The sequence below is a fragment of the Cervus elaphus genome, chromosome 5 (assembly GCF_910594005.1).
Source record: "Cervus elaphus chromosome 5, mCerEla1.1, whole genome shotgun sequence".
In the NCBI taxonomy this organism is placed as follows: domain Eukaryota; kingdom Metazoa; phylum Chordata; class Mammalia; order Artiodactyla; family Cervidae; genus Cervus; species Cervus elaphus.
In genome coordinates, this window is record NC_057819.1 from 19188334 (window position 1) to 19201207 (window position 12874).

The following is a 12874-nucleotide window of genomic DNA, read 5'->3' on the forward strand; positions in this document are numbered from 1 at the left end:
CAGAGGCAGCATTCAAACCCAGAAACGTTGTTTCTGAGCCCAGCGCTTCACGGGGATAAGGTCCTCAGAGCGCGGAGACGGAGAGTCAACAAAGGAACAGACCCCGTGGCCCTGGGAAAGCTGCTCATGTGCAGTGGAATCTCCTGGAAAAAAGGGGTTTCACCTGAATACTACCAGCTGTTTGCTCTTTCTCATTCTTGGTTCTTAAAGAAGTTATAAGTTCAACTCGATAGCACGCTTTCTTCTCTCAAGCCCACTATATGGACTATAGCCCACCCTGTGGACTGTAGCCCTCCAGACTCCTCTGTCCAAGGGATTTTCCAAGCAAGAACACTGGAATGGGTTGCCATTTCCTCCTCCAGTGGGTCTTCCCGACCCAGGGGTCTCCTGCATTAGCAGGTGGGTTCTTTGCCGCTAGCGCTACCTGGGAAGCCCCCTTGGTTCTCTCAGCAGGTGTTTCCTGAGCCCCCGCCCGAGCCAGGTGCTGTTCCAGGTGCTGAAGACGGGAATGAAGACAAAACAATGTTGCCGTCACCATGAGATTTGCATTTTCTTGGGGGAAGTGAAGTTCAAGTTAGAAGTTGGGCTGGAGATCCATATTTGAGGTCAGCACACTTGGTGGTTTAAAACATGAGACAAGAGAAGATTCAGGAGGGGAAGGGTGGATAGAGAAGAGGTTAAAGGACCAAGCCTGGGGTAACCAAAGCTTAGCATCTTAGAGCAGTGGTGCCTCCGTCCTGAAATACGTCTACACCTGTGGTTGCCCTCTTGCGCTGCTAGGCTTGTGAGTCCAGGGTTTGTTCCTCCTGATCAGTGCGTGACCCCTTTGTCGGGGCCCTGCATTCATCATCCCATTTCATCTGCAACAGTCCTGCAAAGGATCATGCCACTGTGGATCAGACAGGTGACAAAACCTGCCCAAGGTCACGGAGCTTGTCAGGGCAGAACTTGCCCTTTGAACCCACCTGTGACTGTGTCCTCTCTTTGGCATCGCTGGTCCCCGATGCAGCTCTCACAGAGGTGAGGATGCTGTGGCGACCCCATCTGGGAGGAGGAAGTCAGAAAACACCACAGCAGCTGGCCCCATGCTTGAGGAAGACCACTCTTCGGAAATGTATCTCAGATAAGATAGGTCCTCAAAAGGCCAAGATCACTCAGGGTCTTTTTTTTTGTTAATTGCCCTTTTTAGAAGGGCCCATGGGTTTGAGTAAACTCTGGGAGCTGGTGATGGACAGGGAGGCCTGGCGTGCTGCGATTCATGGGGTCGCAAAGAGTCGGACATGACTGGGCGACTGAACTGAACTGAACTGATGGGAAAATGACTGAGATATGCCATGTCATGTGGCAGGGACAGGAGAGAAATACAGCACTTTTTTTTTTTTTAAGCTATTAAAACACTGGGAAGAAGACATTTGAAAGAAATATGTAAAAAGGAGTTTTAGGAAGATTTCAGAATCTTTCTACATCTTCTTTAAAGGACACAAGCTTTTTGGACAAAAACTATCTCATGGGGACTTCCCTGGTGGTCCAGTGGCTAAGACTCCATGCTCCCAATGCAGTGACCTGAGTTTGATCCCTAGTCAGGGAACTAGATCCCACATGCTGCAACGAAGAGCTTGCCTGCTATAACTGAAGATTCCCCCATGCCACAGTTAAGAACCAGCACAGCCAAATAAATAAACATTAAAAAAAAAAAAAGAATATCCCATAGATGTGCCCAGTTCTGAGAAGCTCTGAGTTGGCTGAGCAGGTGGCTGGGGGATGGAGCTGCCCAGACTTGGAATTCCTCCTCACAGTTAGTAATGGGAACTCAAAGCTGAGTGGTTAGGAGGTTCTGCCATTAAAGATCAATGGGAAATTGGTGTAGAGCGTCTTTCTTGTTTTAAAAAATGTCTCCACCTGTTGCCTTTATCGTTGCTGTTATTTTTTATTCCAGTTTAATTGAGATATAATTAACATACAGCACTATATAAGTTTAAGGTATACAGCATAATGATTTGACTTTCATACATCATGAAGTGCTGCTACAGGAAGTTTAGTGAACATCAGTCCTCTCCTATAGCTACAAAATTAAAGAAATAGAAAAACATTTTTTCCTTGTTATGAGAATTCTTAGGATTTATTCTCGTAACAACTCTCATCTGTAACATGCAGTAGTGTTAACTATATTTATCGTGTTATACATTACACCCCTAGTGCTTATTTTTCTTACAACTGGAAGTTCGTGGCTTTTGCCTGCCTTAATCCAACTTGCCCTCCCCCCAACCCCTGCCTTCTGATAACCACAAATCTGGTCCCTTTTTCTATGAGTTTCTTTGTTTGTTTTCGAAGTATAACTGACCTATGACAGTATATTATTTCTTGTTACACAACATAGTGATTCTATGCATTTATTCCTATTTCTATATATTTCAAGATGATAACAACAATATGTTGTCATACAAGGATATTACATAGTTATTGACTATATTCTCTGCATTGTACGTTTCATAACTGGGACTCATTTATTTTGTAACTGGAAGTTTGGACCGCTTTATTTCCCTCTCCTATTTCTTTCCGCCCCCACAATCCTCCTCCCCTCTGGCAACCACCTGTTTGTTCTCTGTATCTATAACTCTGTTCCTATTTTGTTATATTTGTTCACTTGTTATTGTTTTTTTTACCTTCATATATAACTTAAATCATACAGTATTTACCTTTCTCTGTTTGACTTATTTCACTAAGAGTAATACCCTTCAGGTCCACCTGTGTTATCACAAATGACAAGATTTATATTCTGTCAGATATATGCACTACATCTTCTTTATCCATTCATCTATTGACGGACATGTAGGTTTCTTCCTCATCTTAGCTATTGTAAATAATGCTTCAGTAAATATAGGGGTGTGTATATCTTTTTGAATTAATGTTTTCATTGAGAGCCATGAAATCAGGCATTTCTGCCATTGAAGAGCAATTGGAAATTAGTATAAAGCATCTTTCTTAAAAAATAGTTTATTAAGGTAAAATTCACATGATGTAAAACCAACCATTGTAAAGTGAACAATTCAGTGGTATTTAGTCCTTTCACCACCTACCTCCATCTAGTTCTAAAACATTCTCATCATTCCAAAGTAAAACCCCTGGCATAAAACATCTTTTAAGCTGTAGGAATAATAAAGCCCCATAACCATAACTTAATTGGGAAGGAATTGCCTTTTGATGATAAATCCAAAAGAATTTTAAAATGCATTTTAAAATATTTGAAAGAACATGAAGAGGCAGTTCAGAGAAAAAGGCCAATAAACCTATGAGCAGATGCTTACCAGTACATCAAAGATGCAAATGAAAAGAAGACATCATTTTTCACAAATCAGATTAGCAAAGATAAAAATGATCGATAGCGTCAAGTGTTGGCAAAGTCATAAGATGCTGTAACAGGCTGCTAGCGGCCGGGTTGGGGGGTGTAGTGTAAATGGGGACAACCTTTTGGGAGAGCAATTTGTTACCCTCTATTAAATTACAGCCTGTCTTCTGACTTCTAGGAATGTAGCCCACAGAAGTACTCACACAGGATGCCAAGACATAAGTAAAAGGATGTGTTGTTTGAAAATATTTTAAAAAATGGAAACACTCCAAATGTCCATTAATAGGGGATTAGTTAAATGATGGCTTGTCAGTACACTGAAACATGATGCTGCTTTTAGAAAAAGGAAAAGAAAAAAAAGATAGCTCTCTGCATAGTAACATGGAAATATCTCTAAGACATAAATGAGATAAAGTAAATTGCCAAAGAAGCATGAATATATTTTCATATAAAATTATATTTATGTAACTTATATATTTTCATCTAAAATTGTAATTAGGTGGGCTAGAATATATATAAAGTTGTATACAGCAAATTATTACCCACGATTATCTTGGGATAAAGGGTGTAGCCATGTAGAGTTATGGGTAGATTTTTCTACTTTCTGTCTAAACATTTGAAAATTTTCACAATGAATATGTAAAATATTTTCAATCAGAAGAAAAAGACGTTAATTTTATGAAATTGTTAGAAATTCAGGAGTACTATGTAGCAGTTACATAGCTCCTACTATGTGCTGAGTATCCTACTATCTCCTGAACCGTACTGAGTGCTTTATATATATATATATATATATATTAACTTATTTAATGCTGACTATAGTCTTATGGGGTAAATACTATCATGATCCCTTTCTCACCAGTGAGGAACCTGAGGCCCAGAGGGGTTGAATAGCTTAACGTTTTCCCTTTTGCTTATTTATAACTTAAGCTGGAATTCGTATACTGTGACATCTACCATTTTCAATGACTTTTTGCTGCATTCACAAGGTTGTGTAACCATCATCACTATTCCATTCAAGAACATTTTCATTAAACACTAAGAAGATATCCCAAATCCACTAGCAGTCATTCCCCATTCCCTTTCTTTCCCTCTGACCGCCCCCTGCCCTCGCCACAACTATCCATCCCTGGCAACTACTAGTCTACTTTCTGTCTCTATGGATTTTTCTGTTCTGGATATTTCATGTAAATAGAATCATATGATATGTGACTTTTGGTATCTGGCTTCTTAGCATCATGTTTTCAAAGTTCAGCCATGTTGTAGTCTGTGTCAGTGCTTCATTCCTTTTAATGGCTAAGTAATATTCCATTGTATAGACAGACCACATTTTGCCTATCTGTCCATAAGTTGTCAGTTGGGTTGTCTCTACTCTTCGGCTCTTACAAACATTTGTATACAGGTTTCTGTGTATACATCTGTTTCATTTCTCTTGGATACAGACTTAGCAGTGGAATTGCTGAATCATGTGGTAACTATATTGAACAATTTGAGGAACTGCCTGACTGTTTTCCACAGTAGCTGCACCACTTCACATTCCTGCCAGCAATATATGAAGGTTCTAGTTTCTCAACACTGCCCTAATTTTTAAGGGTCAGAGCTGGGATTCTCACCAGAGTCTGTGCTCTTAACCATCCTCTTCCCTGCATCTACCCATTGAATAATACTGGTTTTTATTTTGTTTGGCCACACCGTATGGCATGCTGGGGCTTCCCTGGTGGCTCAGAGGTTAAAGAGTCTGCCTCCAATGCGGGAAACCCGGGTTCGATCCCTGGGTTGGATCCCTGGGTCCAGAAGATCCCCTGGAGAAGGAAATGGCAACCCACTCCAGTATTCTTGCCTGGAGAATCCCATGGATGAAGGAGCTTGGTAGGCTACAGTCCATGGGGTTGCAAAGAGTCGGACACGACTGAGTGACTTCATTTTCACTTTCACTTTCTATGGCATGCAGGATCCTAGTTCCCTGACCATGGACTGAACCGGGCCTCCTGCATTAGGAGCATGGAGTCCTTACTACTGGACCATCAGGGAAGTCCTACTTAATGATATTTGAGGAAGGTCTTTAAACATTTCTACTCAAATGATTAGAGTGACTTAGCTGACAAAGCTGACTTAAAATTAGCTGGTGCATTGTCTATCATCTGGTTATTTTAGTATTTTTAACACTTTGCCTAATTCTCTGTGTATATAAGCCTGATCATGGATCATCCAGCCTGACCCCTCCTGCATCCTGCAGCCCAGTGGTCACAGTCAAGTCTGCCTTCAGAGTTTGCCCACGCTCACCACCTCGGTTTTACCTTCCTTCACCCTCCTCCCCCAATTCCTTTCCCCTTTACCGTTTCTGCAGGTTTCAAGCAATAGTCCACATCCCATATGTTTGATCTCCTGTGCCCACTGCCTGTTTTTCTGTTACTGCCCTATTTTTTTTCTCTCTTTGCAAACTCAGATGTCTTCTGATAGATGTCTCATCACTCCTTCCTCAGCGCAGGCTCCATGCCGGGTGTTTGCTCGTCACCTCTCTTCTCCCCTTGTGGTGCTTCCACAGCTGTTGTCCCTGCAAGGCCGTGAGCTCAATGGCAGTAACTACCTCTCACTCATTTCTGAGTCCCGAGCCCCTGTCACGGTGCCTGGCACAGAGAGGTGCTCAAGAAAGTCGTACAAGGAGTGTGTCCTGTCCCCACCAGATACGGGCTGGGTACAGGAGATACAGGGAGAAAACACATCCAAACAACAAGGGGCTTAAAATATAAGTTGAAAAAGCTTCTGGCCTTATTCAGGGGCAGACTCAGATTTTGTGGGATGTAAAGTGTATTTGAATTTGTGGGTCCTCTTTTTTTTTTTTTTTTTAATTAAAAAAGAGATATAGAGACTTCCCTGGTGGTCCAGTGGTTAAGAATCTGCCTTCCAATGCAGGGATGCAGGTTGGATCCCTGGTTGGGAAACTAAGATCCCACATGCTTCAGTTCAGTTCAGTCACTCAGTCTTGTCTGACTCTTTGTGACCCCATGAACCACAGCACGCCAGGCCTCCCTGTCCATCACCAACTCCCAGAGTTTACCCAAACCCATGTCCACTGAGTCGGTGATGCCATCCAACCATCTCATCCTCTGTCGTTCCCTTCTCCTCCTGCCCTCAATCTTTCCCAGCATCAGGTTCTTTTCCAACGAGTCAGCTCTTTGCATCAGGTGGCCAAAGTATTGGAGTTACAGCTCCAACATCAGTCCTTCCAATGAACACCCAGGACTGATCTCCTTTAGGATGGACTGGTTGCATCTCCTTGCAGTCCAAGGGGCTCTCAAGAGTCTTCTCCAACACCACAGTTCAAAAGCATCAATTCTTCGGCGCTCAGCTTTCTTTATAGTCCAATTCTCACAGCCATACATGATTACTGTAAAAACCATAGCCTTGACTAGACGGACCTTTGTTGACAAAGTAATGTCTCTGCTTTTTAATATGCTGTCTAGGTTGGTCATAACTTTCCTTCCAAGGAGTAACTGTCTTTTAGTTTCATGGCTGCAATCACCATCTGCAGTGATTTCGGAGCCCAAAAACATAAAGTCAGCCACTGTTTCCATTGTTTCCCCACCTATTTGCCATAAAGTGATGGAACCAGTTGCCATGATCTTAGTTTTCTGAATGTTGAGCTTTAAGCCAACTTTTTCGCTCTCCTCTTTCACTTCCATATTCTTGGGAGTGACTAAATACTCATTGAAACTATTGAGTCTGCATACTACAACTAGAGAGTCCGTGTGCTACAACAAAGATCCCATAAGCTGGGACCTGATGCAGCCAAATAAATTAATTGGTTAATATTAATTATAAACAAATATATATAATTTTTAATTAAAAAGATATATAATTAGGAATAAATTAAAAATGGTGAGGGCCCCTCCCAGGCCTCAGAAGGTGCGTGTATGAGGGAGGGGTCCTGCAGCTCAGGTTTTGCCAGCTTCAGGGCAAACCCAGCTCCAGGCTTGAGGTCACTTCTGGCAGCCTCACCTTGCATCAGTTTCCTAATTACCGTAAGAGAGTCTGAATTCAGAAATCTGACCATGATGGGGGTGCAATTCATTAGAGTGTGATGCACAGAGTTTTTTGGGGACCCTTGAGTTGCTCTCAGACCTGCTGTCAGATGTCTGGACACCAGATGGGGTCTCCTCCTAAGATTCTGGGCAACCCTGGAAGGATGGGGCTGTTTCCTCACATCCTATCCATGCCCGTCTTGTCCTTACAGCATTTTCTGCATCCCTTGTTTGTGTATGCATTCTCGAAGCATGATGTTCCCTTCATTCAGCTGTCAAGGGGAAAGTCAGAGCCTCAGCCAAGAAAAGCATCCTTCACAAGCGAAATTTCCCTGGAACATCTGGAGCTGTTGCCCCTGATTTGCAGCTACCATTAGCAGTTGAGAGAGAGGTCTTTACGATGGGCTTAGTTAAGCAACAAGAAACTCAAAATTTAAAACGTATAGGGTGGACTCCCCTGATGGTCCAGTGGTTAAGACTTTGCCTTCCATTGCAGAGGATGCGGGTTCAATCCCTAGTCAGGGAGTGAAAAATCCCACATATCTCGCTGCCAAAATACCGAAACATAAAGCAGAAACAATAGTGTAACCAATCCAATAAAGACTTTTAAAATAATCCATATCAAAAAAAAAAAAAAAAAGATCTTTAAAACGTATGAGGCATCGTGAAAGGGAACAAGTCATAAAACCTGCTTTCAGATTTGTGGAATTTAGAAAGCGTTTCTTTTTTTTTCTCTTGTAGGAAGACACTCCTCGGGCCGGTTTACGGATCTCCCATTGAGCAGATACAAATCCTCCCAGTGAAATCCACTCTGGAACTGCAGAAGCGCTACGTGGTGTTTATTAACAGAGACAAGGTACCAGCGGTTTGCCCTCTGCCCCATTAAGGTGACCACATGTCTGGAGTGGGAAGCAGTCATAGGTGTTACCAGACTTAAGAACACTGGCTTTCCCCAAGCCCGAGACTCTCATCCTGCTCCACACTGCAAATTGCCATAATTGAGTGAGGATGACTCTTAGGAGACTTCCCTTGTTTTCTCTACTCCCCAAAGTACACCAAAGGATTTTTCCTTTCCTTTCCTTTTCTTCTGAAGACAAGTTAGTTACACTTAGTTGTACATTTAATGACTTATCTAGGGACTTCCCTGGTGGTCCAGTGGTTAAGACTGTGAGCTCCCAACTCAGGGTCCCTGGGTTCGATCCCTGGTCAGGGAACTAGATCCCACTGGCGGTGACTAAGAGTTCACATGCTGCATCTAAAGATCCTGCATGCTGAAACTAAGACCTGGCACAGCCAAATAAATTAATTAATTAAATAAGTTTTTTAAAAGTCTACAAGTCCATATGAGAAAGTATAAGATCATAAAATGCCATAATTATCCTGGAAAAGCCTGGACATCTGACCATGAAGGTAGGAGGGAAGTTTCCTTTCTGTGTCCCTGGTAGAATGAGGCATCTCCCTCCCAAGGGGCCACCCTGCAGAGCGCAGTGCATGTGAAGCCCCAGCCATGTGAAATGCTTGGAATGCAGCCCTCACACGCTGAGAAGGCGGTTCCAAACCCACAGGTCCTTCGCACAAACAGATCTGCAGCTGACAGGTGACTGTGTCAAGTCTGGCCTGGGGCCTGGGTATCTCAGTCTGAATATCTAGTTACTTCCTTTCTCATCTTCCCTGGTGGCTCAGAGGTTAAAGTGTCTGCCTGCCATGCGGGAGACCTGGGTTCAATCCCTGGGTCGGGAAGATCCCCTAGAGAAGGAAATGGCAACCCACTCCAGTATTCTTGCCTGGAGAATCCCACAGACAGAGGAGCCTGGTGGGCTACAGTCCACGGGGTCACAAAGAGTCGGACACGACTGAGCGACTTCACTTTTCTTCCGTTCTAGGTTGGACTTCAGATCTTACCAGTTGATGGCAACCCACATAAGACCTCTGCCCTCATATGCCACCCGAATGGGGTGGCTGGCATGGCCCTTTCCTATGACGGCTGCTATGCCTTCACAGCAGGAGGGCAGGATCGGTCAGTGGTGCAGTGGGAAATCAACTTAAGGTGCGTGCTGCGTCGAGAAGCTTGGCCCCCTAAGGAGGGTGTCACGTGTACACCCGTTATTTTCACTCAGCAACAGCAGACAGGCATTAAACCCCTATGATGGGACTTCCCTGGTGGTCCAGTGGCTGAGACTCCACGCTCCCAATGCAGGGGGCCTGGGTTCTATCCCTGGTCAGGGAACAAGATCCCACATGCTACAGTTAAGAGTTCATATGCTGCAACTGAAGATCCCGAATGCTGCAACTAAAGAAAATAGAAGAAAAGATCCCACATGCCGGTGCAGACAAATAAATAAATATTAGAAAAAGATAAAAACAAAAACACCCTACAACATGCTGGGCACTGTGCTAGGCCTACAGGTTTAAAGACAGCCAATACTCAGGCATGGCCTTCAGGGTGCTCCCGAGACACTTGTTCATATTAACGGGCAGACAGAAGGTTACTCTTCTGTCTCAGGGACCCATGGTATTCACAGGCAAGGTTGTGTGATCCTACCTCATGAACCCACACCCCTTTCCGCCAAAATACTTCTCACTGTGTTGCCTGAAAATCCACACCAGCTAGAGACGTTGAGCCCGAATCTCCAAAATGTGTGTTACAGAAATAGTGAGAGTATTATTTGAAATGTGTATTTTCAGTCTTCTCGTTTCACCACCCTGCCCTGAGCTGCAAATTTCTGCCTAGGACGAGGCTGGAGAGTTCCATGATCAGGCATAGGAGAGACCATAGACTTTGAGGTCAGAGAGACATCGGTTCGAATCCGCAGACTACTGTCTGCTGGCTGTGGGACCTAGGCTGCCCTAGGTCCCAGAGATTAGCCTCTCTGAACTTTAGATTCCTTGTCTGTGAAATGGGGGTGGGGGCGTGGGGGGGTGGGGAAGGGGGCAACAACAGGAACTTTTATAGGATCCTTATAAGGATCAGGTAGGCAAACATACGGAAAGCACACAGCACTGAGCTAGACTCAGTAAACTAATGATTTCCTTTCATCTCTTCTTCCTTATAAAGGCATTTGCTTAGGAGCGCAGGATCTTTCTTATTAAAAAAGAAGGTTAGGGACTCCCCTGGTGGCCCAGTGGTTAGGACTGCATGCTTCCATCGCAGGGGCCGCAGGTTCGATCCCTGCCTGGGGAATGAAGATCCTACATACTGAACAGTGCAGCCAAAAAATAGTATTTTTTTTTCTTTAAAAAAGGTTTTACCACTATAGTAATCTTCTCATCTCTCCAAATTCATTGAACAGCCACAGGGCGAAGCCAGTTCCTTTCCTGACCACCTTCTCCATGCCCCTCTTCCTGGCAGGGTTCCATGAGGAGCTGGGTAAAAACAGCCCAGAGAAAGGTACCTTCCTAAAAGAACACACCCAGTTTGTTTGTTGGGTAAAAGGGTACCCCCAGTAAAAGAATACTCCCTAGGCTTCCCTGGTGGCGCAGTGGATAAGAATCCACCCTTCAATTCAGGGAACACAGTTTTGATCCCTGGTCCAGGAAGATTCCACATGCCATGGAGCAGCTAAGCCCCATGTGCCACAACTGCTGAGCCTGTGTGCTGCAACTACTGAAGCCATAGAGCCGGTGCTCCACAAGAGGAGAAGCCAACTCGCCGCAACGAAAGCCCACATGAAAGCAACAAAGACCCACCGCAGCCAAAACTAAATAAAACATAAAATAAAAGTATACCCCCCACCGTCTGCCAAGTGCACATCTCTCTTCCGTGGCAGACATCGAAGCTTCTCCCCTTCACGTGAGTAGAAGCAGGACCAGCCAGGTGAATCCGCTTTGGAACCTCGAGGGGGTTTCAGATCACAGTTGCAACTCCGACCTTCACCTCTGTTCTCCCCCAGGAGGGCAGACTTGGGGATTTAGAAGCTGAAGGTGAACTCTCCCCTTGAAAAGAACTTACTCATCACGTCTCCAGCATGAGGTGTTAGTCCTTTGACACCTATAGCCTGTTACCCAGACGGGTGGGGTCAAGCGACATCCTGGTGGGAAGACAGAGTCTTCCTTTTTTTTTTTTTCCATTTTTGTCCTCTTCTCAATCATCTTGAGATCTGGAATGGCAGAGATTTAAAAAGAAAAAGAGCACTCGCTTTCCAGTAGCTTTCCTGAACATGGCCAGAATCCAGGCTTGCGAGAATTTCAATTTAATCTGTTGTGGGGACAAAGGATCATTATAAACTAATTAGCACTTCATCACTGCTTCTGGTGTTTTAATATGTTCAGTGCTTCACTAATGGGAAGAAATGTAAAAACCCGAAACAAGTAAACAAGTGAAATTTCCTACTAGGTCTATTGATGGTGAGTTGTAGGGTAAAATGAAGGTGATAAATCCTGTCACGTTCACTCATCTTAACCAGCAAACTCCTAGGCCCCCGAATTGTCATTGCAGCATCTCAGACTTCCCCTGGGAGACCCCTTCCCTTCATCTTTCCCCCAGAGTCCCCCACTCGTACTTTCCCTTCCCCTATCTTGGGTAGCAGGCCACCCTTTTTCTCTCCTTGACTGGCATCTGTTTTTAAATCCCCCATTTTTGTGCTCAACCTCACACCCACCTGGCATCCTGCTGTCTTGCTCAGACAGAAAGACCCAGGTTCAAATCCCACCTCCCATGCTACTTGCTGACCTGAGGCAAGTCCCTTCCCTTCCTTGAGCCTGGGTTTCTCCATCTGTTAAAATGCGAATATTACCACTGTGTTCAGAGCTGATTTGTTTGTTTGTTTGTTTTTGATCTCTCTCTCTCTTTTTTTTGGCAGTATGGGGCATGCAGGATCTTAGTTCCCCCATCAGAGATCAAAGAATGCAGTGGAAGTGCCAAGCCCTAATCACTGGACGGCCAGGGAATTCTCCCTCCACAATATCTTTATACAAATATAAGTATATATATTCATACTGTATGCTCTATGCACCCATCTGCACCTGCATTTTGCACTTAGCAGTATATTTATTTGGCTGCACCTCAAGGCATGTGGGATCTTAGTTCCCCTACTAGGGATTGCACCCAAGCCCCCTGTGGTGGAAGCTGGAAGTCTTAAACACTGGACAGCCAGGGAAGACCCCAGAGCTCTTTTGAGAATAGTGATGTCTACCATTGCTATCCCCCTTCCCCTTCCCTCCCCCTCTCCTTCCCCTCCCCTTCTCCCCTTCCCCTTCCCCTCCCCTAGAGAACCTTTACTGAACACCTGCTCTATGTTGGTTGCCGTCTCACAGCTTCTCCGGCTTTGGATCATTCCCCAAAGTACTGACTAGATTCCTGGGCACACAGTGGGAAGAGCATTCTCAGTAAATGCGCCTCCCCCTTGTGCCCCAGTGACCTCTTGTTTTGTGGTGAGTGTTAGAACCCAACTTGGGCAGAAAGGGGAAGTTAGGAGCAGTCCTGTCCTGGGATCTCAGGTCACTTCACTGCGGGAGCAGCCAGGACTGCCCACCCTCAGCATTTGCTCTCTGCTTGCCTCTGCCATCA

The 12874-nt window shown here is 44.6% G+C and overlaps 1 protein-coding gene across 2 annotated transcripts in view; it reads left to right on the forward strand.

Moving 5' to 3' along the window:
• Positions 1-12874, forward strand: part of CFAP251 (cilia and flagella associated protein 251) — a 70761-nt gene that overhangs the window by 37133 nt on the left and 20754 nt on the right. For both annotated transcript variants that reach the window (XM_043901939.1, XM_043901938.1), the window contains 2 exons: positions 8110-8224; positions 9252-9415. In XM_043901939.1, coding sequence (XP_043757874.1) covers positions 8110-8224; positions 9252-9415 — 279 coding nt within the window. The remainder of the gene's footprint in view (positions 1-8109; positions 8225-9251; positions 9416-12874) is intronic.